General features: G+C 40.3%; 3 protein-coding genes across 3 annotated transcripts in view; all 3 read left to right on the top strand.

The window, feature by feature from the left end:
• The window catches only part of LOC138023767 (E3 ubiquitin-protein ligase TRIM71-like), a 5,228-nt gene extending 2,901 nt beyond the window's left edge, over positions 1-2,327 (top strand). Inside the window, exon 2 of the mRNA XM_068870834.1 lies at positions 2-2,327. Coding sequence (XP_068726935.1) covers positions 2-1,965 — 1,964 coding nt within the window. The 3' untranslated portion in view covers positions 1,966-2,327. The remainder of the gene's footprint in view (position 1) is intronic.
• Positions 2,328-9,178: 6,851 nt separating this feature from the next.
• On the top strand, positions 9,179-14,655 carry LOC138023865 (E3 ubiquitin-protein ligase TRIM71-like). The gene is made up of 2 exons (XM_068870948.1): positions 9,179-9,259; positions 10,786-14,655. Exon 2 carries the CDS (start codon positions 10,798-10,800, stop codon positions 12,976-12,978), a length of 2,181 nt encoding a protein of 726 aa, XP_068727049.1. The 5' UTR covers positions 9,179-9,259; positions 10,786-10,797; the 3' UTR covers positions 12,979-14,655.
• Positions 14,656-22,612: 7,957 nt separating this feature from the next.
• On the top strand, positions 22,613-25,564 carry LOC138023632 (E3 ubiquitin-protein ligase TRIM71-like). The gene has a single exon (XM_068870675.1). It carries the CDS (start codon positions 22,648-22,650, stop codon positions 24,826-24,828), a length of 2,181 nt encoding a protein of 726 aa, XP_068726776.1. The 5' UTR covers positions 22,613-22,647; the 3' UTR covers positions 24,829-25,564.
• The last annotated feature ends 1,936 nt before the right edge of the window (positions 25,565-27,500 follow it).

Raw genomic sequence — 27,500 nt, 5'->3', positions numbered from 1 at the left:
AACACCTTCGACAAGTTGCCGTCATCGTTTCATCTCAACCGATTGGTGGATGTTCTCGCTCTAGACGATACCAGCGTACAGTCTCAGAGATGCAACAGTTGTGACGAGAACAACACCGCAACATGTTACTGTTTCGTGTGCCAGATTTTTCTGTGCGCATCATGTTTTGAAGCTCACCAACGCTTGAAGGTCACAAGGGGTCATCGAAATGCTTTGATCGACAAACTGCGGGCGCAAGATGTGCAAGATTTGATCCACAGACCCGTGATGTGTTCACAGAAATATCATGAAGATCAACCCCTAGAATTTTATTGCGAGGACTGTAAAGTTCTGATTTGCCACAAATGCACTGTAGTGAGTCATAATCGACACACCATGACAGACACTCAGAAAGCGGCACAAGAACAAAAGATGCAAATGGCCGATGCTGTGGCCAAAGTGAAAGCGGAAATTGTCAGATGTGAGAGTGAAATTCAGAAACAAAGTGACCTAAAAAACAAAACTAAAATCGAAATTTTGAACGAAGAAAAGAAAATGACAGACACTGTGGAAAAATTGATTCGTGATTTGCGAGAACACGAGAGGAAAATGAAAAACAAGTTTCGTGAAATGAATGAAGCGGAACAAAAACATCACGCAACGCGACTGGAAAACTTCGAGCTGGTTGTCACCCAGCTGAAAAGCTGCTTCGAACGCTGTCAGAGTATCTTAGAAAGAAACTTCAGCGTCGAAATTCTACAAACAAATCACGCCATCCTCGGACGTTGTAATGAACTGTTAAATGTAAGAAAACCCGATCTTTACAGGTCGCCACATTTACATTACTTGGTGGAAAAGAAATTCGATCTTATGGATCGAGTTGTTGTCACCAAGACTGATCCCTTAAAGTGCTTAGCTGAAGGTCAAGACAGCAAGGAAGTAAAAGAAAGGAAGGAGACATATCTCGTCATTGTTACAAAGGATTCAGAAGGATTTCAATGTTATCAACAAGATGATAAAATCAAAGTCGACGTATTGACTCCAGAAGGTGATCAACTAAAAATAGACATTAAAGACACCAAAGACGGGAACTACAGAGTGACATACACACCACAAGGTGCCGGACAACACAGAGTAGAGATCTTTGTGAATGGACAGCCGCTGACTGGTAGTCCTTGGATTGTGCAGGTTCATGAGCATAAGTATCAATTTGCCTTTCAGTTTGGTTCAGAAGGGAAGGGACAAGGAGAATTTGATGGCATTTTCGATATTGATGTGAGTCAGAAAACGGGAACAATTGCTGTTGCAGAATACGGGAATCAAAGAATTCAACTGTTTAGCTCAGAAGGAAAGTTTCAAAGTGAGATAAAAAATGATTGTGCACCTTATTCTGTGGCATTTACAGACTCTGGTGACCTGCTGACTTCATTTCTGGAAAGCGACAATAAGCTTCGTCTGTTCAGTGAGGAGGGTCACTTCATCAAACTCATCAATGATAAACATCTTGATAAACCAGTTCACCTTTCCATTTCGAGTGGTGGTCGTATAATCATAACTGACCATGGGGACAACAAAATCAAGGTCCTCTCCCCTGACGGGAATGACTTGCTCCAATCCTTCAGTGCCCCAGAATGTGATGAATCCCCATTCTGCGCTATTTATCACCAGAACAAATTCTTTGTTTCTTATTTCTTTGCTGATTGTGTCAAGGTATTTGACAAAACAGGAGTGTATTTACATGACATTGACTGTAAGGGGTCCAATGATAGTCAGTTTCATTGTCCTCATGGACTCGTTATTGACAAGTACAACCGACTGATTGTGTGTGATTCAGGTAACCATAGGCTGCAACTCTTCGCCCTGGATGGCAATTTTTTGAGTAAAGTTGATGGACAGTATTCCGAAAGCCGTCCTCCTTGTTACGTTGCTATAAACAGTGGTGGCAATCTCATAGTAGCCAGTATATCCATTTCTGTTTTCCATTAAGATATGATATATTTTTACCGTATTAGCATAAGGTGAACGTTTCCTAATCAGTCAGCCTAGAATAAACTGATGAATATTGAAAGTACATTGCATAAGCTCTAATAAGCAGTGCTTTCAGGATTTTGTGAAAAATGGACGCAGCGGAGAAGACGGTGTTGATATGCAAAGCTGCCTTCTTGTAAGAGAGCACGATGAGGTTCTCAATCCTATGGACAAATGCAAACCCACAGATGTCGGAATCGTTAGGTACGCTTCGCAAGGATATTGGTTTTCTAAAATGGTTGTTAGCTATGTTCTAGAAGGAGAGAAAAAAACTCTCGAAAAGAGAGGTAATGGAAGTGTAATAAAAATTCCTTCCACCGCAGAGAAAATTGAGGTGAGCTTTAAAGTGCTCCGTCCACCCTGGGTTGACATTAAAAAGTATGATCGCTTTCAAGGGTGCTGGTGTAACCCTATCGAGCCGCATATCTTTTATTATGGTACTCCACCAACTCGCACGTTTACTATTGGAGGCCCTCTCGGGTGGGAATCTGTAATAAAAATCACAAACGAACGCTTCCATGAAACAAAAGAAATGTAAATAGCTCAATCTCGTGAGTTAGACTGATGTCAAATTAATCTGTCTCCTAGCGTCAAGTTAAGAGTCAAGTTACATAGAACATCCGCTTTTTCTGGGAAAAGGGTCTTGTATGATTATGATAAAGCTTGTGCTTTTTGTTGGGAAACCTCCGCATATTAGATTAATTCACTGTGCTTGGATTTTTAATGATCTGAACGCCGCTTATTTCTACAGAAAAAGTAAGTGTAACTTAGAATGACTCAGTCCTTTACAGACTTGAGTATATGAAACCCTAGCACGGCTACGCTAATGTCAGAGGCATCTGTTTTCTTAACGGTACATAAACATTACATGAAACATCTCTCATATCTAGGAAAAAGGTATTGTATAATAAGGCTTGATTTTTGTGGGGAAGCCTCCCACATTGGATAAATTCATTGCATTTGGATTGAACGCTGCTTATTCAGTCTACAGTTCTGTTGATTTTTCTCGCGTGAAAGAACATGAAAGAAATAAGTGTAACTTAGAAATGACTCAGCCCTTTACAGACTTAAGTGTATCAAAGCGCAGTTTTATAGCGTTACGCAAACATTACATAACACATCCTTTATTTGTAGGAAAAAATCGACGTATTTGTGTAGGGAAAAATTCTACATATTAGATAAATTAATTGCACTTTGATGTTTAATGATCTGAACCCCGATTATTTTGATAATTCTGCTGATTTTTGTGAAGTGGAACAAGTACGTTTATAAACTTAGAAATGACTAAGTCACAGGCATCCGTCTTTAGCGTTACATAGACATTATGCACCGATCAACTCAAAACCTCAACATCCCTCCCCCCACCCTCCCCCCCCCCCCCCCGCCAAACCACTGGCATTTGAACTTTTGAAGATTTGAATTCGTTTCAAATTCCCGCCCCGATGGGCCAAATGGTGTTCAAATACCCTACCCTATCGTCGGATTTGTCTTCGTGACCCTTTACATGATGACGCCGTTTTTACCAGACTTGAGTTACTACAAAAACTATTAAAAGTGACTTAAAATTGAATTCATTAAGTCGGACAATGTTAATAAGCAAGTGTAAGCTGCTCTAACTCCGAAACGTAGCAAAGGTTGTTTAACGAGGGTACAGTAACTGTATACTTATCAACAACAGAGCCTAGAGCGTTTTTGATTGCATGTATTTAAATTGTTCAGTGTCGGTTGATTACAGTAGCTCTAACAGAAAGGTACAGCTTTAACAATGAAATGGAGGTGTTAAAACGTACCATGTTGTATTCACTCTATAGTATAACAAAGACGAATTACGCAGCCAAAATTCTTTTGAAGACCTTCCTTTGACGACAACTTTTGAAGACCTTTTTTTGTAAGCCAATTGCTCACAAATGTTATATCCCTTCCTTCAGACTCTTCCATCTTCGTCCAAACACGTGTTTAAAGCTGTTAGCGATTTCGGCGCCCCCAAAAAACAATCATTTGAAACCTGACACTTCAATTATCCCACCACACCCAGGCAAAGGTCAAATTCCCCACCCCCGGGCACAGAAAATAGTCAAATGCCCAGGGTTTGCCCGGGGGGGGTGTTGAAGTTTCGATTTGATCGGCGCATTACAGAACACATCCCTTATTGCTTGTTATTGTTCAATAAAGTTTGGTTTTTGATCTGAATGCCGCTTATTCTTGTCAAGTGAACTCGTGGCAAATACTGAAGCCTCTTATTTTGCCTCTATTTTTGTCAAGTGAAACAAAGAAGTCGAATTAAAGGAGTCGCTGAACGGCAATAACACAAAAGTAAAAACGAAATTTGCCGTACGCCGTTTAACTGGTCTTATTTATTTGGTTAACAAAACTGATATCAAGCAGGCGCAAAAATTAGTTGCTCCTTGGCTAAAAGTCGCTGGTTTGTCCTCTTCATTCTTCGACCAAATCGTTTGTTGACGTTCGGTAGAACCAGAAACCCATAAGCCGGTTGAAACGTGTAACGCGCGTTCACAGCTTCCAAAGATTCAGTGCGAACTGATTGGTTGAATGTTTCAGTGCTAAGTACCATATTTGGAAACCCCTCGCTCTTGTTGTTCCAAATATGGTACTTAGCAAATTGAATATTCAGAAACTTGTTTGCCAGAACACAAGGGGCCGTTACACGTTTCAACCAGGTTATGGGTTTCTGGTAGAACTCTGTGAGTGAGAGAAATAAAAACACTTTTAAAAACATATGATTGAAACCGGCTTTCAACATTAAGACTTTTTCCTCTGTGGAGTGAATAATGTTAAACCGTGCTTATTTAAAAAAACAATAGCCGGTTTGAGGTAAGCGAAAGTGATATTTAAACGTTAAAAAACGACTCACAAAAGATGTAATATAGACACGGTTGGGGAAGAGTTGAACAGACTGACCCCAAGTCCATGGACCACCCAAATGGACTACCCTAAAATAGGCAAACACTAAAAAATACGATTTCGAATGAGTACTATTGAAAGAACTGAATTGATGATATACTTACATTGCTTGTATCTTGTTTATTTTCGTCCGCACGGCTACATGCAACTAAATTCAGGAATTGCATTTGTCTCACTTCACTAACATGAAGTAATAGGCCATCACAACAATCATCGAAAGCTAACCTTTTTAAAATGGGTACTTAGACTTAAAACCTGTTGACCAACGCCGTTTAATTAAAATGGATGTTCAGGCTTAGCACTAATTGTGGCGCTGCTTACGACCAATAGCACTCACTTGAAATAGTATTTTGGGGGTAGTCCATCGGGGTAGTCCATGGACTGGGGGTCAGTGTTTTCACCTTTCCCACGCGGTTGGCAACGTAACCGTCTAAGAGAATTAAGGAGCTTTAGCATCGACGACGGCAACGGCAACGAGAACGTCGTCGTTAAATGTGAATTCGCGTTATTGTAATCGCTTCGCGACTATTCCAAGCATTTTAATGTGACAAAACCATCAAGAACTAGACTAGTATGAACGGCCTTCACTTTAGGGAGAAAATGAAAATTTTGCCTTCAAACGCTGACGTTCTCCCTAAACCTCAAATTTGGTCATTTCACGTTGTCGTCTTCCTGACGACAGCCACGAAATAGACAAAAATGAAAAGATGCACGTGCAGAGCGTGCATAGCTATTGCTTTTGCTCTCTAAATATGCAAATTTGTGACGTTCTCGTTGTCGTTGCTAAAGCTCCTTATTATATCTCTCAGATAGTACGCGCGCTGTAATTGGCTAAATTAGCGGGCCGTATTCTACAGTACGGCCCGCTGTACAGCCCGCTAAATTTAAAATTTCGAGAAAACATCATCTAGCGAGTTTTTCATGTCATTTCTGTTGCATAAACTTGTACTGAAAACTGTTTGAATCTTGCAAGCAACTATTTCAAACTTAACAGCCAAGAAGATTTAGTTTTTGGGATTTTGGCACGGCATTCTTTGTGGCAGTTGAACCTTCCGCTTCACTTTGACTAGTTTCCTTGCCGCGCGCCGGTTAACCTCAGAGACATAATAAATATCTTACTAACCTCGCTTTCCCGGTCCGTACTGTAAGTTACGGATCCTCGTTTTTTTCCGTTGATTTATGGCCCAAGGGCGAAGCGCGCGGCCCATAAATCAACGGGAAAAAACTCGGTCCGTAACTTACAGTACGGACCTCGAACTGGGTTAGTAATTAGCTCTTAATAACCGAGCAGGAGGTCTGTATGGGTGAATCTTGACCGAGGTCGTGAGTACAGACCGAACGCAGTGAGGTCTGTACACACGACCGAGATCAAGATTCTCCCATGCAGACTGACTAAGCTCGGTTAATAAGATGTTTATTATATGGCAAACAAGAACAATTTTGTAGTTCCCAGTCCTCGTGAGACATAGTCATATAATAAGAGGTACTATTGACTCACGCCGGGGTTCATTTGCTTTGCGGAACCAAACTCAGTTTGATCTCTCTGCTTTCATTTAGTGCTAGCGTCGCGCTGTTTATCTAAGAGACAAACAAAAAACTTCATGATCATCGAGCAGCAAATGTTTGCAACTTGCAGCATAGTAACTGAATTAAGTACAGTACCTTGCGCAGCTCAAATATATGAACATTTCATACATTCTTTTTTATTTAGAAAAATTCATTTTTACATCTTTTGTAAGGTTTTAGAAACAGGCTTATAAGTAACGATTAATTTCCCTCAGTGTTAATTCCGGGAAAAAGTATCGATTTCCCACAAAGTTCGATGATGCGGTGGCATCTGATAAAAAGTCTGCATTTCTTAAATGACAAATTCCCAGTAACATTGTTGAAAGTCGGGTAACTTGAACCGGAGAGGTATAGTATGCCGCATTCACACAAAGAAAAACGTTTTTTTAAGCCATTTTTTCAACTTTGTTTTTGTTTACACTACTTGGTCAAATCCGCGTCTTGTTTAAATTTAGACAAAGTCGACGAAATCCTTTCCGCTGCGATGATTGACACAGTAACCTCACATCTAAAAGTATTTGATAAAGTAGGCAGATGATTTTTTTCTTTGAGAACGGCAAGCTTTAAAGGCAAGGAGAAATTTCTACGTTATTTCTAGACCTTTCTTCGTTCATTTGTGTTCCACTATGAACATTATTGCATGATACTCCAATCGACCTATTTCTTGCGAACCAGTTTGTTTCCTCTTTTCAAAACATTTTGTGGATCAAACAAGTGTGCTCTATTGGCCATTGTGCCAAAAATTATGTGAATCGAACCAGTTTGTTTAAGCGGCCATTGTGCCAAGCATTTTATCAATCGAGCCAGTGTATCCATTTGGCCATTTTGAGGCAACACCGGCTATTAGAAAGCACTGTTGGGAATTCCAACGCCATTTCTCCCAACATAGGAATCAAAAACGTGAAAAGATCATTAGGAAAAAGCCTTTAACAACAAAATACAAAAATAAATCAAGAAGGAGCATAATGTGTCATTTCTGCCGACCCACGATCGCAAAAAGGGCATACTTTTCACTAGTGCGCTACGTATACAATGTACAAATGTTCTGGATGTTTACAGGGTATTTAAAGAATTTTGAGCAATTTCGAGGATGGGGGCTGCGTTTTCAGCCTTGATATTTACAGTTTGATGCAAAGAAGAAAAAATTCGCTTTTCTAGCAAATTCTTGGAGTGGATGAGGCATTAATTTGATGGAACAGCAGGTCGCGAACGGTAGTGATTTTACAATCATTTAAATCATTTAGAACAAGACGCCTGGGGGCGTATACACTAATGTACTTTTCGGGATGTTCTGATTGTGTTACATGAATTGCTGTAGCAGTTTCATGTTAAGGGTTAATGCTTGTGATTGACATTGTCATCAGACAAGCGATACCACGAGCAAAAATTTTGAGCGGACGAAGACAACAATAATTGTTGTTTATGGCAGTAAGATAGTAAACACAAACTCCCGTCGCGTCTTAAATGGTTAACAACTGTTTTTACAATATTTATTTATTTATTTGCTTACTTATTTATTTCAAGATTTCAACCACCTCATCCAGCCCCATAAAATAAAATCATATAAAATATATGATTAGAAAACCTACCCCCCTCCCCCCCCCCCCCAAAAAAAATCCTAATATATCTAAACCCTGAATGACTGAATAACAGGCAACTTAGCAAGAACATGCATTACTTATATTCACTCTTCTACACTTTGGACAAATTACCTTAAAAGAGGGAATACAAGTTATTGCCATTAGAAACGTTCTGCAAACGCCAAAAGAATAAGGATTTAAGCTTGCGCTTCAAGGAGCTCAAGGAATTAGCTAAATTAATATCGTCAGGTTTACTGTTCCACAAGATAGTAATTCTGTTGAAGAAATAATCACGAAAATGTGTGGTGCGAGTTCTATTTGTCTTGAGAAAAAGTTCAGTACTTGCGACACGAGAGCACCCCCTTAGAAAAAATATATATTAATCAAAGTGTCAAGAAAAAAATTACCTCCCCTTTCATACACTTATGAAAGAAAACTCCTAGTCAAATTACAGATTTATCTTTCTGGAAATCTCTCGCCATTTTCCGAAGTTTACCCATAGTTGTAGTTCACTGTAACTGGACAATTTGTATTAACTGTTTGTGCATCCCACGGATACACCTTTATAGGCGTCTTGTTACCTGTATTAGGCGGCCACCTCTATGAAGCGGCCGCGGCCACCCTGTAGCAGTCCTATGTTTGTCTCTCTTTGTTATTTTTACCTGTATTAATAGACTACCATTGAACGAAAACTAACCCACGTGTCATTTTTTGCGGTATTTTATTGTGCTTAAAATGCGATTCATCATCACTGTAAAGAAATAACATGTGCAAGGCTACTGTAAGCTGATAATCGGCCGTTTATCGTTTCGTTTCCAGATGGTCGACAGTTAACGACTTACTTTTACAATCAAGAGTTTCAACTGCCGAAACGCCAGACATATATCATATATCATATATCATATGTCTTTCTTTACCCTCGGATTTTAGAGTAGCTTGGTGTAGCTAATATCTTCGAGCATTTACCTTCCCAACCATGATACACCACAGAAGACAGACCACAACACTGGGAACTAATGCCCTACTCTTTGCGACAAGTGTGTGGGTTCTTTTACGTCCCACAGGATTATGAACATTGAAGGTTTGTGAGACGGGACCTCCGGCTTATCGTCCTTATCCGAGAAGACTAGAGAGGCGACTAACCATTTGCAGATGTAATTACAAAGGCAACACTTTCTCCAGACGTAAGTAGCCGTAATTCTTTGACTCTATTACTTTAACTTGAACAGTTTTATCGTTTATTCTTCTACTCTTAGTTAGAACCATTTCCGTTATAACTGCACATTGCACTTAACAACTATGAAATTGACGGAATGAGATATTTTGTTGTGCACTGTACGTCATAGACGGAAATCCAGTACTGTAACAGTACTTTGACACAATGTTACGTATATTATAGGAGACTCCACTGTCTATTTAACAATTATTCCATGAGCGCTGGTTGGATATGAGATGGTAAATAGCCGACGAGGCGCTACGCCGGTTGGCTATAACTAGTCTCGTATCCAACAAGCGCGAATGGAATAATTGTTTTATTAAATTCCTTTAACTCCAAAAGTTTGGACGTACGAAATACGAGCGAAAAAAACCAGAAAACCCAAGCGAAATGGAAAAAACTTGATGAAGATGCGATGTTGTGTAATGCCTTGTGGTCAGACAGACGCAGTCTCATGACAAAAACAATTCTTACCTTTTCGCATACTTCTAAACGTCGAAATTGATCCAAACTTTCCACAAAAACTTTTTTTTTTTTGCTTTTTTCAGAGAGAAATTTCGCTTTCTGGCGAAAAAAAAACTCTTCGCTTGGCAACGCTTAGCTCAATCACTTACCATATAAGGTCAAACTAAACTATATGAGCTGATAACCGAGATTGGGTGAACCAATCAGAGCACGAGAAATGCACTATCCGAGGTTGAGGTTGATTGTCGATGTGAAATCATCCTCGACTGAAAGTGGAAAATTTGACTCGGAATTGCGCGAGGACGAAGCACTTTGAATCCAACTCTTTCTCCAGATGGCTATCACGGCATTGCTTCACTGAAGGCTCGGAATCTGGCTTTGAATGTTGCTTTCGTTTTCCTTTCGAGTCGATGTTTTCTCTAGCCTTTACATTATTGCCCTCGTCTGGATAATCTTTCATATACAAAATGGGCTTCTCGTAAGTATCACAACGGTACCCACTGGCAAAATGATTAGAGTAAACTCTAGTGCTCTTTTTGGCCTTGAAGTTTGATCTTTGAAGCTGCTACTCCCAGCTGCCATTTCTTTGTTTGTGAGAGTAAAGCCTCAAGACAGTACTAGTTTGATCTGTCGCTCTGAATATCGACGGTCATTGTCGCATCCATACACTGCACATTGATCGCCACCACCTATGACTACTTCTTAAATTCAAACGATTTATATTCTTGAAATCCTACAAATACCTCTTTTTGAACGTTTCTAATGTCCCAATTTCAACTTGAGCTTAATTCCTACTATCGTTTGAGAAACGACTTCCGGAAATACGTTTGCGTTCGCAGGCTAAAACAACAAATACTCCTTATTGAATGTTTCTAATCGCGGTGTTAACTCGAGGAGCGCAATCGACTGGTTTGTTTGCCCCCTGGTCACCCCAGAAGTCTTTGCAAATATAGGGAAAAAACCAAGGGGCCTAGGGACCAGCAACTCATTCATTTCACTCACCCACAATTTCGCTTTACGCTTCCGCAGCTCGGCTTCGTTATGGATGTTCAACAACTTTTCAAGAATCTTAAAAAGGAAGCAGAATGCCCATTGTGCATAGAGACAGTCACAAATCCCAAGACACTACCATGTCTTCACTCATTCTGCCTTAAGTGTCTCGACAAACATGCAAACTTCGCTAGGAGACAGCTAAAAACAACAATCAAATGTCCGGTTTGCCAGACTTCATTCCAAATTCCCGAAACAGACACCTTCGACAAGTTGCCGTCATCGTTTCATCTCAACCGATTGGTGGATGTTCTCGCTCTAGACGATACCAGCGTACAATCTCAGAGATGCAACAGTTGTGACGAGAACAACACCGCAACATGTTACTGTTTCGTGTGCCAGATTTTTCTGTGCGCATCATGTTTTGAATCTCACCAACGCTTGAAGGTCACAAGGGGTCATCGAAATGTTTTGATCGACAAACTGCGAGCGCAAGATGTGCAAGATTTGATCCACAGACCCGTGATGTGTTCACAGCAATATCATGAAGATCAACCCCTAGAATTTTATTGCGAGGACTGTAAAGTTCCGATTTGCCACAAGTGCACTGTAGTGAGTCATAATCGACACACCATGACAGACACTCAGAAAGCTGCACAAGAACAAAAGATGCAAATGGCCGACGCTGTGGCCAAAGTGAAAGCAGAAATTGCCAGGTATGAGTGTGAAATTGAGAAACAAACTGACCTAAAAAACAAAAGCAACAATCAAATTATGAAGGAAGAAAAGAAAATGACAGACACTGTGGAAAAATTGATTCGTGATTTGCGAGAACACGAGAGGAAAATGAAAAACAAGTTTCGTGAAATTTATGAAGCGGAACAAAAACATCACGCAACGCGACTGGAAAACTTCGAGCTGGTTGCTACCCAACTAAAAAGCTGCGTCGAACGCTGTCAGAGTATCTTAGAAAGAAACTGCAGCGTCGAAATTCTACAAACAAATCACGCCATCCTCGGACGGTGTAATGAACTGATAAATGTAAGAAAACCCGATCTTTACATGTCGCCACATATACATTACTTGATGGAAAAGAAATTGGATCTTATGGATCGAGTTGTTGTCACCAAGACTGATCCCTCAAAGTGCTTAGCTGAAGGTCAAGACAGCAAGGAAGTAAAAGAAAGGAAGGAGACGTATTTTGTCATTGTTACAAAGGATTCAGAAGGATTTCGATGTTATCAACGAGATGATGAAATCAAAGTCGACATATTGACTCCAGAAGGTGATCAACTAAAAACAGACATTAAAGACACCAAAGACGGCAAATACACGGTGACATACACGCCACAAGGTGCCGGACAACACAGAGTGGAGATAATTGTGAATGGACAGCCGCTGACTGGTAGTCCTTGGATTGTGCAGGTTCATCAGCATCAATTTCAATTTGCCTTTCAGTTTGGTTCAGAAGGGAAGGGACAAGGAGAATTTGATTCCATTCTCAGTATAGATGTGAATGATAAAACTGGAACGATTGCTGTTGCAGAGCCCACGAATAAAAGAATTCAACTGTTGAGCTCAGAAGTAAAATTTCGAAGTGAGATTAAATTTGATGGTGAACCGTCGTCGGTGGCATTTACAGACTCTGGTGACCTGCTGACTTTACTTCGGAAAAGCGACAATAAGCTTTGTGTATTCAGTGAGGAGGGTCACTTCATCAAACACATCAATGATAAACATCTTGATGATCCGTGTCTCCTTTCCATTGCGTGTGATGGTCGTATAATCATAACTGACAAAGGGGACGGCAAAATCAAGGTCCTCTCCCCTGATGGGAATGACTTGCTCCAATCCTTCCGTGCCCCAGACTGTGATAAATCTCCATCCTGCGCTATTTATCACCAGGAGAAATTCTTTGCTTCTTATTTCTTTGCTAATTGTGTCAAGGTATTTGACAAAACAGGAGCGTATTTACATGACATAGGCTGTAAGGGGTCCAATGATGGCCAGTTTGATAATCCTATTGGACTGATTATTGACAAGTACAACAGACTCATTGTGTGTGATTCAGGTAACCATAGGCTGCAACTCTTAACCCCGGGCGGCAAGTTTTTGAGTAAAATTGATGGACAGTATTTCAAAAATGCCTTTCCTTCTTGCGTTGCTATAAACAGTGGTGGCAGTCTCATAGTAGGCGACTTCAGCAACAACTGCATTTCTGTTTTCCATTAAGATGTAATATATTTTTGCCTTATTAGCATAGGGCTAACGTTTTCCAATCAGTCAGCCGACAATAAAGTAATGAATATTGAAAGTGCATTGCATAAGCTCTAACAAGCTCTGAGCAATGATCCTTTGAAAATTCGAATTTTTACAAAGGGTATTATAGGATCAGTAGCGCCTTTAACTGGCTAATAACTGGCTCGTTATCAAAGCTAAAAGGGTTAAAATTGAAGGTTTAACTAAAGTTAACAAGTTCTTTTAGCATTTGAAGTCAATCTTCAAATAGCATGATTGTTGCCATATGTGCAAACTCATCCGTTAATGCAACAAAATGTAAAGAAAGCCAAGATTCCGTTATACCTTCCCAATGAAAAGAGCTACGTACTTGAATTTGCAACTACCCTGTCGGAAAGCATGAGGAAAACGGGAAAAAGTCCGCTGGAAAAAAAATTGTTAATTTCAAATGGATAAATTTGGAAGTATTTTGTTTTATTATCATTCCTGTGAATTAAGTGTTTGCTTACAATTTGTTCTCAGTGTTTTAAAGGTAGCAATTGTAGGCAGTAATCAATCTCGTTCCGAGGGCGCTTCTCCCTCCAAGTGAGGCAAAAGCCCTGGTTACACCTTTCTCCGATTACGGACAAGCACTTTTCTGTCGAGGTTAGAGCTAAAAGGAAAATGGGAGTTGACGTAGAAAGTGTTTTCATTTTAACATGGCTTATCAGTCGTGCAGAAGTCTACTTGAATTTCATAAATACTCTTTAATCAATTTTGACTGATCACGATCTTCTCTCATCCAACGCTGTACAAGATTAAAGCCTGGCTTTCACTATGGACGCAAGCGCAAGCATAACAGCGCATATTACTGGGTTGCCAGTATGGCAAACCCAGTCGGAATCTTTCGTTTCGTTTTTTCTTCCGTGTCGGTAAAAGTCTTGCTTGTCACTCCCCTACTAAGTGGTGTCTTTGTGCATAGAGCCGTCTGCGCGTATTTTCTTAGGATCGAGAGGGTAGTGGGAAATGCGTAGATTTCTCTGGTAGACACAGTAGAATGATTAACTTAACCGGCAATGGCGTCGAAAGTCATTGTAACGAATGGCGTTTTAGTGCATCTTTAAACAAACAATACCCTTATGAAGCTCAAGAATGGAACGTCAATTGGGTAAACAACTTAAGGGGTGAAAAATAAATCTCTGGAATCTTTAAAGCGACGAGTAATGGTCTTCGACAACAATTTCATTTTTCGCCGTTGGATATCAAGTTAGCTTTGTTTCTAATATTTAATAACTTGGTATTATATACAATACTGAAGTCAAATGGCGATTCTTTTATGGATTTAACAAACATTAATTGAAGGAATCGAACGCCTTGAATGCATCACTGTGTTTACTGAAGTCGCATCTAGTCGTTCTACAAAAGCTTTTAACTAATTTGCATGTGCTGCCCCTGTGTGGCCCTGTATTGTGTAGTTGCTCCATAAGAAGGGTTTTGTGCCGCAAATGTGTTGTTTGTTTCAATAAATGTTTCGCTGGAAAAGATTTCCGTGAAATTTCCACCTTTTGTAAATTCTTGTTGTGTAATTTTCGAGCTTAACAAATTTGCATACATGTGTTGAAATATTTTTTGTGGTAGTGCACTGTAAGCAGCGCATAAGTCACGAAAATAAACAGGTCTGTTGGAAGCGTGCTTGAGTTTCAACAAAATGAGCCCCAAAATCGGTAAAAAATTGTGACGCTGATGAATAATAAAGTAGCTGCTATTCCCAAAACGATGGAATTACCTGGTGATAACCTCGTCTTGGAGAGTAAATTTTTGACTTTGCAAAAACAATGGTCAACCTCAAGAGTTGGGCGATTGTGATCTTTGTGTTGAATTCGCACATTTCTTGTCAAACTTTATAACACTTGAAAGAAAAAGAAAACTAACAAAAACAAAAATCCGGTATCTTGCCATCAACTGACACGGATGCTTCACTGTTTCGCGAGTAAACACGCCGCGCTAACTTGATCACGGCGCCCGCTGAATTCGATGTCACTTCCGATTTTGCTATTTGCTCGGTGCAGCCAAATGTAGAATAATAAAATTCAACTTAACAAAAATGTTCCAAAATGTTTTTCGCTGATGGTAACTTTTTATATTCGTGGTTAAAAATTAATGTGTTTACATGTCGTAAATTTTGTCACCGATGGCAAAGTATTTTATTCTCGATCGACTGTCCTGAAAACTTCCTTCTGCTCTTCCTAAAAACTGTGTATCAATATTTATTTACTTTCGCATCAATATTTGTTTTGCATAAAGCAAGCTAACAAAATCTGTACCTGGCTTGGTTCGCATTTGATAGCGTTAAAAAATGGAATTTTCGGTCCTATGCTTCTGTTACAAAGTGGTGTGTTTTTTAGATACTAACCCCGCCGGACAGGGATTACCGTCACTGAAGTTTTGTTTACAAAGCTGTAAGATGCTCAGAGTGCACGCTTAAACTTGTAATCAAAAGAAGTTGTGAGGGAAATTGAAAATTATCAACATGTCAGCCTAGAAGCCAATGTTTCTCTATTTCCTTTTACTTTCTTCAATCTTTCTGGGTTCAGTACTTTGCTAGTAACCACAAGTCTTCTCATGGGGCTATTAATCTAAGACTTCTACCATGGCACTACAATATACAATACCAAAATAATATCGTGTACTGTTAGACCTACATATTACGCAAAGACAACTTGAATCTCCTGGAAGCCAAAACGCAGCTCAGTTGACAATATGGAATAAAGCGCTGTGTTACTTCAGTACCGCACGTAAGCAATGCGTGTCTATTTTTTCTAAAGATTACAGGAATTGCTTCTTTCTGACAAATGATTAATAGGCCGGTAGCCAGGTTTTTAACCTCAGAAAAATGAAAGGATTTGTTTCGTCGTATGAACGTGTGAGCCAAAGGGCCTCTGCTGGTACGACTTCTGGGTGACCCCTTAAATGGTCTTAATGACCCCCGACTTGAAAAAAAATTACCTGGAACGCCGCAGTTTAAGACGAAATCCGATAGAAAACCGAGCAATTTCAGTTTTTAGTGGACAAAAATCTGGTACCAGAATAATTTTAAGTATTTTACAGTCTTTTTTACATTTCCTCAAAGCTAAAGATATAAATATTTGCCTGAAATAACACCGAAAACAATTTCCCATGGGAACGAGAAAAATCAAATTTCAACGTTCAGAGAAATTGTGAAATTGTTCATTGTTTCACCCGTACTTTCAAGTGTTTCTTACGAAGTTAAACAGTTGTTTTTGACGTTTGGTGTTGCTGGAAATGATCTTTTTTTAGAAGATATTTAAAGCAGTCGTACAGAAGTTTGCAATACTATGTTTATAATCTTGGTACTAGGTTTTTGTCCACTTGTTACTCGAACTTCTGGTGGATTCCGTCTCAATACCACCCAACTCAGTCCCTACGTACCACAGGCAACCCAGTGTACGCTCATGGAGCGTCTAGTTTCACCGTGAAAACGAGGTTGAGACAAGCATAAGCACAAGGATCAAAATTTTCCTTTTCCTTTTCTTTGTACTTGTGCAGTTATACTTTCGTTTGCTTGCGTTGTGTGAAAACGAAACACAGCATAAGCACAATGAAATTTGCTACGTCCGGCCAATTAAAGCACTCGTTCCAGATTCCCCGTGGATTTTGTGGTTGATTTTTGTGGTAGTGCACTTAGTATAAGAGCACTACCATATTGTCATCGGGGCTGTCTGAGTGAGTGAGTGAGTGAGTGAGTGAGTGAGTGAGTGAGTGAGTGAGAGAGTGAGTGAGTGAGTGAAGCAGTTAGGGGATGTTTACATGAGAAAACTCGCACCGGCGCGAGTTTCACATCAGGGTGACTTCTTGATTTCGTACCGCGTTTACATGATGACCTGGTGAATTCATGTCGTGTTTATATGAAGGGACATCACGTACCGATAAAATACAGGCGTGAATCCAAATTGCAAATATGGCGTCTATCAGGAAAAGTACGCATGTGCTACCCGTTCCAGTCCACCGGGAGGCCGAGTGGTCGTTCCTCGTTTACATCATTCCGTTGCGAGATTTCTCGCCGGAACGAAATATCGCTTCGGTGCAGCAACCGGAGTGAACTCGCGTTGGTGTGAGTCGCCCCAGCATGACTTTTTTCGGTGATATCAAGTAAACAAATACAGAGCTAAGAGAGGGAACCGGAGTGAACTCGCGCAGGTGCGAAAGCTGCCTCGGTATCATGTAAACACCCCCCGAGTGAGTGAGTGAGTGAGTGAGTGAGTGAGTGAGGGAGTGAGTAAAGCAGTAAAGAGTAAACAGTAAATCTTTATTGCGCCTTACTCTCCAAAGGGAGGTATCGGTCTCGTTACAATAAAGGTGATGATATCTACTAGAATAACTAATTAACTAAAAGATCATACAATTACTTGTAATACAATTGGTATAAAATTATTATTTTAATTATTTTGCATTTAGGAAGTCTTTTCTCTTCTGAAACATTAAATATACGTATTTGCCTACTATCTTTGAAGTGCTTTCGTTTTCTAGGGTAAGTAAATACCGTATTTTATCCTCATCATTAAGGCTTTTGAAAACAACATCGTGTGTTGAAAGGAGAGAATGAAGCTCATTTCTAATGTTATCGTACCCTGGGCAATACATCAAGAAGTGCCGCTCATCTTCTATATAGGCTCTATTGCAGACTAAACACGTTCTTCCATCTACTGGGATTGGTGCACCTCTATTTTCGTATTTCCCAGTCTGTATTCGCAAGCTATGGACCCCCAGACGCAATTTTGTCATACTTATTCTATGTGCTGGGTTTCTGATAGTTTTGAGATAGTCTTCCAATTGGTAGTCGAATTTGACTTCTTTGTGTGTAAATTTCTCTCTAGAGCCTTCGGAAGTGTTGTTGCGAGCCTTCAGCCAATTTCGAACGTAGTCCTTTTTAAGCTGTTTCTTTATGGAGGAACGAGCATTCTTAATGTGTAGTTGGCTTGATGTATTGCCTGTAGAGTGCATTCGTACAGTTTCGTCATTATTTAATACATCAAAAAATTGGCTGTGACTTTTTGCGTGATGAAAGGCTTCCTTTAATAGAGGGTTGACTGTTTTATGCTGTAATCTAAGCGAGTAACTAAATATTGAAGCTTTTATGTCTATACTTAAAGGGTACCGTCCAAGTTCTGCCCTACAGGCAATGTTCTCTGTGTACCATGGGGTATTTAGTGTTTGTTTACAGAACTTGATATGGACTTGTTCGATAGTGCTTTTGTCAAAATGGGTCTTATATGATAATAGCTCCGGTCCCCATATTAATATTTCGCATCCATATAGTAGTATAGGTTTGACAAGGGCATCAAAAAGCTTATTCTTAATTGTAATTGTGGTCGTATCTGAATTGGAGAACAATCGTTTCACTGTCGCAAGAACTTTATAAGGTTTTTTGCTAAGGATGTCTCTTGCGTAGGTATAGCGACAAGATGAGGTCATTTCTATTCCCAAATATGTTTGTTTGTCGACGATAGGTAATGAGTGCGTGCCTACGTGCGTGCGTGGTGTCGTAAAATATCATGAAAACTGAGAAAGCAGATCCTTTAGTTTGGACAGAGGTGTACCAGCGGTGGAAGCAGATGGTAGCTGAGTTCGTTATAGAGTCAAGGAGGCCAAGAACCACAGGAAGGGAGCAGCTTTGGGCAAATGTCCGAGCCCCCAACTCCTTAATCCTACTGGGAAGAGCCATGTATTTTTCCCCCTTGACGATCATCTTGTACGAGAAACGCAAGACAAGCTGCGGTCATACAAGGAGCGATTCTTACGACAATATCTTGTCCCCAAAGAGCCACATGCATGCATTTACAAGCGGGAAGTTTGGGATAAGGTATATGGCACGTACAAAACCGATCTATCTGAGAAGAGAGCATATCATGATGATACTGAGATCCTTAGATGGAAAACCGAAGTGGCAGCATTCTCCTCCTGGTAAGAGCCCTGCGATCGATCCTGACAGAAACCCTTTGAGAGCGCAAATCCAGTCCTCTACCAAAACGCAAATGTGGTACTCACCATAACCTCGTACCCAGATCTCTTGTGGCGCCACAAGAGATCTGGGTACGAGAATAGTACTCACCATTCTTCTCACAATTTCGGTTTCAACGACCACTCCGGAGCGCTCCATCAGTTCGATGCACAGGGTAAAAACCTACCTGCATGCCACCAGAGAAACGGAACGGCTGTCTTCCCTTGCTCTGATGTATGCGTACCGGGAAATGACCTTAGGTTTGGAAGCTGTGGCCCGTAATTTTTGCGGCAGAAAGAATTGCATAGGGATCCATAGAACTCAACAGAATTCGGGTTTTTTTCAAAGAAATATTGTCAAGATACGGTGACATTTTTCAAAATGTACTACTGAGTAATTTTTTTAGTGTTTTACAGACATCCAGAGTGCAATGATTTCACGAAAAACGTCTTTTTATAAGGGAAATCGGGTTGATATTGAAGAAAGACGCACTGACACATGATGACATTAAGATATATGGTTCCTTGTTTGTAAAGCCATCCAAGGTTACAATAAAATTCACGAGAAAATCGCTTTATATTTGTTAATAAGTCCGATTTTTTACTCATCTGACTTCCACGAAATCGCAACGGAACGGCTTCAGCGCCAGGGTGATTTTTCCCCAGAAAATCGCATTGCGATTTGTCTTCGCTTTCAACCTTCGCAGGAGAATGGCCGAAAGATTCACGCTTCTTCTAGCACTTTTCGCTCGAAAATTCATCCAAACGGCCCGGAGCGAGCCCTTAAAGAAAATCAAAATCCCATGCCTTCCGAGTGGTTGAAATGCGTAACAAGATTCATCTGTGTCAACCTCAATTAAACTGTCCTGCTGATTGCCTCTTTCTGATTGGACGCCGTTATTGTTGATTGGTTATTGTTTAAAAACTCGAAATCTTCAAAATCGCTCAAAATATCACTTCTGAGGCAAAAGAACGACAGTTCACCGCAGGTAAGGTAATACAACGTTTATTTAGCATTGGTCGATATACATATTTCTCGATATATCGCTACAGAAGAAGCAAATGGTGAAACCAATACATTTATTTTACTTGATAAGTAGGTTGTCAAGAATAGTCAACTTTACAGCTGATGTGGAAAACATCTTGCTGTATGAGCGCACACAATAGTGCTTTGAATGCTACACATCAACACTATGTAGCGCCGTTTTCATCTGAGCGTGGACACATGACGGAAAACATGTTCTTTGAAGTTTGACTTTGGCAGCCGTTAAGCAAACAATTGAAACTGTTCGAAGCTATTTTAAGCATACTCTATCAGATTTTATTAATCAAAGTGTCGAGAAAAAAATTACCTCCCCTTTCATACACTTATGAAAGAAAACTCCTAGTCAAATTACAGATTTATCTTTCTGGAAATCTCTCGCCATTTTCCGAAGTTTACCCATAGTTGTAGTTCACTGTAACTGGACAATTTGTATTAACTGTTTGTGCATCCCACGGATACACCTTTATAGGCGTCTTGTTACCTGTATTAGGCGGCCACCTCTATGAAGCGGCCGCGGCCACCCTGTAGCAGTCCTATGTTTGTCTCTCTTTGTTATTTTTACCTGTATTAATAGACTACCATTGAACGAAAACTAACCCACGTGTCATTTTTTGCGGTATTTTATTGTGCTTAAAATGCGATTCATCATCACTGTAAAGAAATAACATGTGCAAGGCTACTGTAAGCTGATAATCGGCCGTTTATCGTTTCGTTTCCAGATGGTCGACAGTTAACGACTTACTTTTACAATCAAGAGTTTCAACTGCCGAAACGCCAGACATATATCATATATCATATATCATATGTCTTTCTTTACCCTCGGATTTTAGAGTAGCTTGGTGTAGCTAATATCTTCGAGCATTTACCTTCCCAACCATGATACACCACAGAAGACAGACCACAACACTGGGAACTAATGCCCTACTCTTTGCGACAAGTGTGTGGGTTCTTTTACGTCCCACAGGATTATGAACATTGAAGGTTTGTGAGACGGGACCTCCGGCTTATCGTCCTTATCCGAGAAGACTAGAGAGGCGACTAACCATTTGCAGATGTAATTACAAAGGCAACACTTTCTCCAGACGTAAGTAGCCGTAATTCTTTGACTCTATTACTTTAACTTGAACAGTTTTATCGTTTATTCTTCTACTCTTAGTTAGAACCATTTCCGTTATAACTGCACATTGCACTTAACAACTATGAAATTGACGGAATGAGATATTTTGTTGTGCACTGTACGTCATAGACGGAAATCCAGTACTGTAACAGTACTTTGACACAATGTTACGTATATTATAGGAGACTCCACTGTCTATTTAACAATTATTCCATGAGCGCTGGTTGGATATGAGATGGTAAATAGCCGACGAGGCGCTACGCCGGTTGGCTATAACTAGTCTCGTATCCAACAAGCGCGAATGGAATAATTGTTTTATTAAATTCCTTTAACTCCAAAAGTTTGGACGTACGAAATACGAGCGAAAAAAACCAGAAAACCCAAGCGAAATGGAAAAAACTTGATGAAGATGCGATGTTGTGTAATGCCTTGTGGTCAGACAGACGCAGTCTCATGACAAAAACAATTCTTACCTTTTCGCATACTTCTAAACGTCGAAATTGATCCAAACTTTCCACAAAAACTTTTTTTTTTTTGCTTTTTTCAGAGAGAAATTTCGCTTTCTGGCGAAAAAAAACTCTTCGCTTGGCAACGCTTAGCTCAATCACTTACCATATAAGGTCAAACTAAACTATATGAGCTGATAACCGAGATTGGGTGAACCAATCAGAGCACGAGAAATGCACTATCCGAGGTTGAGGTTGATTGTCGATGTGAAATCATCCTCGACTGAAAGTGGAAAATTTGACTCGGAATTGCGCGAGGACGAAGCACTTTGAATCCAACTCTTTCTCCAGATGGCTATCACGGCATTGCTTCACTGAAGGCTCGGAATCTGGCTTTGAATGTTGCTTTCGTTTTCCTTTCGAGTCGATGTTTTCTCTAGCCTTTACATTATTGCCCTCGTCTGGATAATCTTTCATATACAAAATGGGCTTCTCGTAAGTATCACAACGGTACCCACTGGCAAAATGATTAGAGTAAACTCTAGTGCTCTTTTTGGCCTTGAAGTTTGATCTTTGAAGCTGCTACTCCCAGCTGCCATTTCTTTGTTTGTGAGAGTAAAGCCTCAAGACAGTACTAGTTTGATCTGTCGCTCTGAATATCGACGGTCATTGTCGCATCCATACACTGCACATTGATCGCCACCACCTATGACTACTTCTTAAATTCAAACGATTTATATTCTTGAAATCCTACAAATACCTCTTTTTGAACGTTTCTAATGTCCCAATTTCAACTTGAGCTTAATTCCTACTATCGTTTGAGAAACGACTTCCGGAAATACGTTTGCGTTCGCAGGCTAAAACAACAAATACTCCTTATTGAATGTTTCTAATCGCGGTGTTAACTCGAGGAGCGCAATCGACTGGTTTGTTTGCCCCCTGGTCACCCCAGAAGTCTTTGCAAATATAGGGAAAAAACCAAGGGGCCTAGGGACCAGCAACTCATTCATTTCACTCACCCACAATTTCGCTTTACGCTTCCGCAGCTCGGCTTCGTTATGGATGTTCAACAACTTTTCAAGAATCTTAAAAAGGAAGCAGAATGCCCATTGTGCATAGAGACAGTCACAAATCCCAAGACACTACCATGTCTTCACTCGTTCTGCCTTAAGTGTCTCGACAAACATGCAAACTTCGCAAGGAGACAGCTAAAAACAACAATCAAATGTCCGGTTTGCCAGACTTCATTCCAAATTCCCGAAACAAACACCTTCGACAAGTTGCCGTCATCGTTTCATCTCAACCGATTGGTGGATGTTCTCGCTCTAGACGATACCAGCGTACAATCTCAGAGATGCAACAGTTGTGACGAGAACAACACCGCAACATGTTACTGTTTCGTGTGCCAGATTTTTCTGTGCGCATCATGTTTTGAAGCTCACCAACGCTTGAAGGTCACAAGGGGTCATCGAAATGTTTTGATCGACAAACTGCAAGCGCAAGATGTGCAAGATTTGATCCACAGACCCGTGATGTGTTCACAGCAATATCATGAAGATCAACCCCTAGAATTTTATTGCGAAGACTGTAAAGTTCTGATTTGCCACAAGTGCACTGTAGTGAGTCACAATCGACACACTATGACAGACACTCAGAAAGCTGCACAAGAACAAAAGATGCAAATGGCCGATGCTGTGGCCAAAGTGAAAGCGGAAATTGTCAGATGTGAGAGTGAAATTCAGAAACAAACTGACCTAAAAAACAAAAATAAAATTGAAATTTTGAACGAAGAAAAGAAAATGACAGACACTGTGGAAAAATTGATTCGTGATTTGCGAGAACACGAGAGGAAAATGAAAAACAAGTTTCGTGAAATGTATGAAGCGGAACAAAAACATCACGCAACGCGACTGGAAAACTTCGAGCTGGTTGCCACCCAGCTGAAAAGCTGCTTCGAACGCTGTCAGAGTATCTTAGAAAGAAACTTCAGCGTCGAAATTCTACAAACAAATCACGCCATCCTCGGACGTTGTAATGAACTGTTAAATGTAAGAAAACCCGATCTTTACATGTCGCCACATTTACATTACTTGGTGGAAAAGAAATTGGATCTTATGGATCGAGTTGTTGTCACCAAGACTGATCCCTCAAAGTGCTTAGCTGAAGGTCAAGACAGCAAGGAAGTAAAAGAAAGGAAGGAGACATATTTCGTCATTGTTACAAAGGATTCACAAGGATTTCAATGTTATCAACAAGATGATAAAATCAAAGTCGACTTATTGACTCCAGAAGGCGATCAACTAAAAACAGACATTAAAGACACCAAAGACGGGAACTACAGAGTGACATACACACCACAGTGTGCCGGACAACACACAGTAGAGATCTTTGTGAATGGACAGCCGCTGACTGGTAGTCCTTGGATTGTGCAAGTTCATCAGCATCAATATCAATTTGCCTTTCAGTTTGGTTCAGAAGGGAAGGGACAAGGAGAATTTGATACCATTTCCGATATTGATGTGAGTCAGAAAACGGGAACGATTGCTGTTTCAGAATACGGGAATCAAAGAATTCAACTGTTTAGCTCAGAAGGAAAGTTTCAAAGTGAGATAAAAATTGATTGTGCACCTTCTTCTGTGGCATTTACAGACTCTGGTGAGCTGCTGATTTCATTTCCGGGAAGCGACAATAAGCTTCGTCTGTTCAGTGAGGAGGGTCACTTCATCAAACACATCAATGATAAACATCTCGTTAAACCACTTCGCCTTTCCATTTCGAGTGATGGTCGTATAATCATAACTGACCCTGGGGACAGGAAAATCAAGGTCCTCTCCCCTGACGGGAATGACTTGCTCCAGTCCTTCAGTACCCCAGACTGGGATAAATACCCATTCTGTGCTATTTATCACCAGAACAAATTCTTTGTTACTTATTTTTTTGCTCATTGTGTCAAGGTATTTGACAAAACAGGAGTGTATTTACAAGACATTGGCTGTGAGGGGTCCAATGATGGACAGTTTAATGGTCCTCATGAACTTGTTATTGACAAGTACAACCGACTGATTGTGTGTGATTCAGGTAACCATAGGCTGCAACTCTTCGCCCTGGATGGCAATTTTTTGAGTAAAATTGATGGACAGTATTTCGAAAACCGTCCTCCTTCTTACCTTGCTATAAACAGTGGTGGCAATCTTATAGTAGCCAACATAGTCAACAGACCCATTTCTGTTTTCCATTAAGATATGATATATTTTTACCGTATTAGCATAAGGTGAACGTTTCCTAATCAGTCAGCCTAGAATAAACTAATGAATATTGAAAGTACATTGCATAAGCTCTAATAAGCTCTGGCAATGATGCTTTGAAAATTCGAGTTTTTAGAAAGAATATTATGGGATTAGTAGCGCCTTTACCACGCAAGAATTTATCAGTTTTTGATGGCTAATAACTGGCTCGTTATCAAAGCTAAAAGGCTTAAAATCGAAGATTTAACTAAAGTTTAACAAGTTCTTTTACCATTTGAAGTCAATTTTTAAATAGCATGATTGATGCCATCTGTGCAAACTCGTATGTCAATGAATCGAAATGTAAAGATTACGATGGTTCCCTTATACCTTTCCAATGAAAAGAGCTACGTACTAGAATCTGCAACTACCCTGTCGGAAAGCAACAGAAAAACGGGGAAAAGTCCGCTGGAAACAAAAATTGTTAGTTTCAAATGGATAAATTTGGAAGTATTTTGTTTTGCCATCTTTTCTGTGAATTAAGTGTTTGCTTACAATTTGTTCTCAGTGTTTTAAAGGTAGCTATTGTAGGCAGTAATCAACCTCGTTCCGAGGGCGCTTTCCCCTCCAAGCGAGGGAAAAGCCCTGGGAACAAGCTTGTGCAGTGATGTGTTAAGCTGGTTACACCTTTCTCCAATTAAGGACAAGCACTTTTCTGTTGAGATTAGATTTAAAAAAGAAAAATTTGAATTGACATATAGAAAGTGTTTTCATTTTAACATGGCTTATCAGTCGTGCAGAAGTCTACTTGATTTTCATTAATACTCTTTAATCCATTTTGACTGATCACGATCTTCTCTTATCCTACGCTGTACAAGACTTAAGCCTGGTTTTCACTAGGGACGCAAGTGCAAGCATAAGAGCGCTTATTTCACCGTGAAAACGAGGTTGAGACAAGCATAAGCACAAACACAAGGATCAAAATTTTTCCTTTTCCTTGTGCTTGCGCTTATGCTTGTGTTCGCTTGCGTCGTGTGAAAACGAAACGCAGCGTAAGCACAAGGATATTTGCTATGTCTGGCCAATTAAAGCACTCGTTCCAGATTCCCCGTGGATTTTGCGGTTGATTTTTGCGGTAGTGCACTTAGTATAAGTGATAAGTGCACTACCATATTGTCATCGGGGCTGTCTGAGTGAGTGAGTGAGTCAGGGGGTGTTTACATTAGAAAACTCGCACAGGCGCGAGTTTCACATCGGGGTGACTTCTTGATTTCGTCCCGCGTTTACATGATGACGAGGTGAATTCGTATCGTGTTTAAATGAAGTTACACCACGTGCCGATAAAATACAGGCGTGAATCTAAATTGCAAATATCGCGTCTATCAGGAAAAGTACGCATGTGCTACCCGTTCGAGCCCACTGGGAGGCCGGAACGAGTCGTCGTTTCTTGTTTACATGATTCCGTTGCGAGATTTCGCGACGGAACGAAATATCGCTTCGGTGCAGCAACCGGGGTGAACTCGCGCCATTGTGAATCGCCCTAGCATGACATTTTTCGGTGATAAACAGAGCTAAGAGAGGGAACCGGAGTGAACTCGCGCCGGTGCGAAAGCTGCCCGGTATCATGTAAACACCCCCTGAGTGAGTGAGTGAGTGAGTGAGTGAGTAACAGTAACAGTAACAGTAAATCTTTATTGAGCCTTACTCTCCAAAGGGAGGTATCGGTCTCGTTACAATAAAGGTGATGATATCTACTAGAATAACTAATTAACTAAAAGATCATACAATTACTTGTAATACAATTGGTATAAAATTATTATTTTTAATTATTTTGCATTTAGGATGTCTTTTCTCTTCTGAAACATTAAATATGTGTATTTGCCTACTATCTTTGAAGTGCTTTCGTTTTCTAGGGTAAGTAAATACCGTATTTTATCCTCATCATTAAGGCTTTTGAAAACAACATCGTGTGTTGAAAGGAGAGAATGGAGCTCATTTCTAATGTTATCGTACCCTGGGCAATACATCAAGAAGTGCCGCTCGTCTTCTATATATCCTCTATTGCAGACTAGACACGTTCTTCCATCTACTGGGATTGGTGCACCTCTATTTTCGTATTTCCCAGTCTGTATTCGAAAGCTATGAACCCCCAGACGCAATTTTGTCATACTTATTCTATGTGCTGGGTTTCTGATAGTTTTGAGATATTCGTCCAATTGGTAGTCGAATTTGACTTTTGTGTGTGTAAATTTCTCTCTAGAGCCTTCGGAAGTGCTGTTAGTGAGTGAGTGAGTGAGTGCGTGCGTGCGTGCGTGCGGTCATAAAATATCATAAAAACTGAGAGAGCCGATCCTTTAGTTTGGACAGAGGTATACGAGCGGTGGAAGCAGATGGCAGCCGAATTCGTTATCGAGCCAAGGAGGCCAAGAACCACAGGAAGGGAACAAGTAGGGCAAATGTCCAGCCCCCAACTCCTTAATCCTACTGGGGAAGAGCCATGTATTTTCCCCCCTTGACGATCATCTTGTACGAGAAACGCAAGACAGGCTGCGGTCATACAAGGAGCGATTCTTACGACAATATCTTGTCCCTAAAGAGCCACATGCATGCATTCACAAGCGGGAAGTTTGGGATAAGGTATATGGCACGTACAAAACCGATCTATCTGAGAAGAGAGAATATCGTGA

The sequence above is a fragment of the Montipora capricornis genome, chromosome 11, assembly GCF_036669925.1.
Source record: "Montipora capricornis isolate CH-2021 chromosome 11, ASM3666992v2, whole genome shotgun sequence".
Lineage (NCBI taxonomy): Eukaryota > Metazoa > Cnidaria > Anthozoa > Scleractinia > Acroporidae > Montipora > Montipora capricornis.
Note: the sequence above shows the minus strand (reverse complement) of the source record. Positions and strands in the feature narration are given on the sequence as shown.

What these genes read in the sequence shown, in the direction of transcription:
- LOC138023865 (XM_068870948.1), top strand. Translation starts at nt 10,798, where the DNA reads ATGGATGTTCAACAACTTTTCAAGAATCTTAAAAAGGAAGCAGAATGC.
- LOC138023632 (XM_068870675.1), top strand. Translation starts at nt 22,648, where the DNA reads ATGGATGTTCAACAACTTTTCAAGAATCTTAAAAAGGAAGCAGAATGC.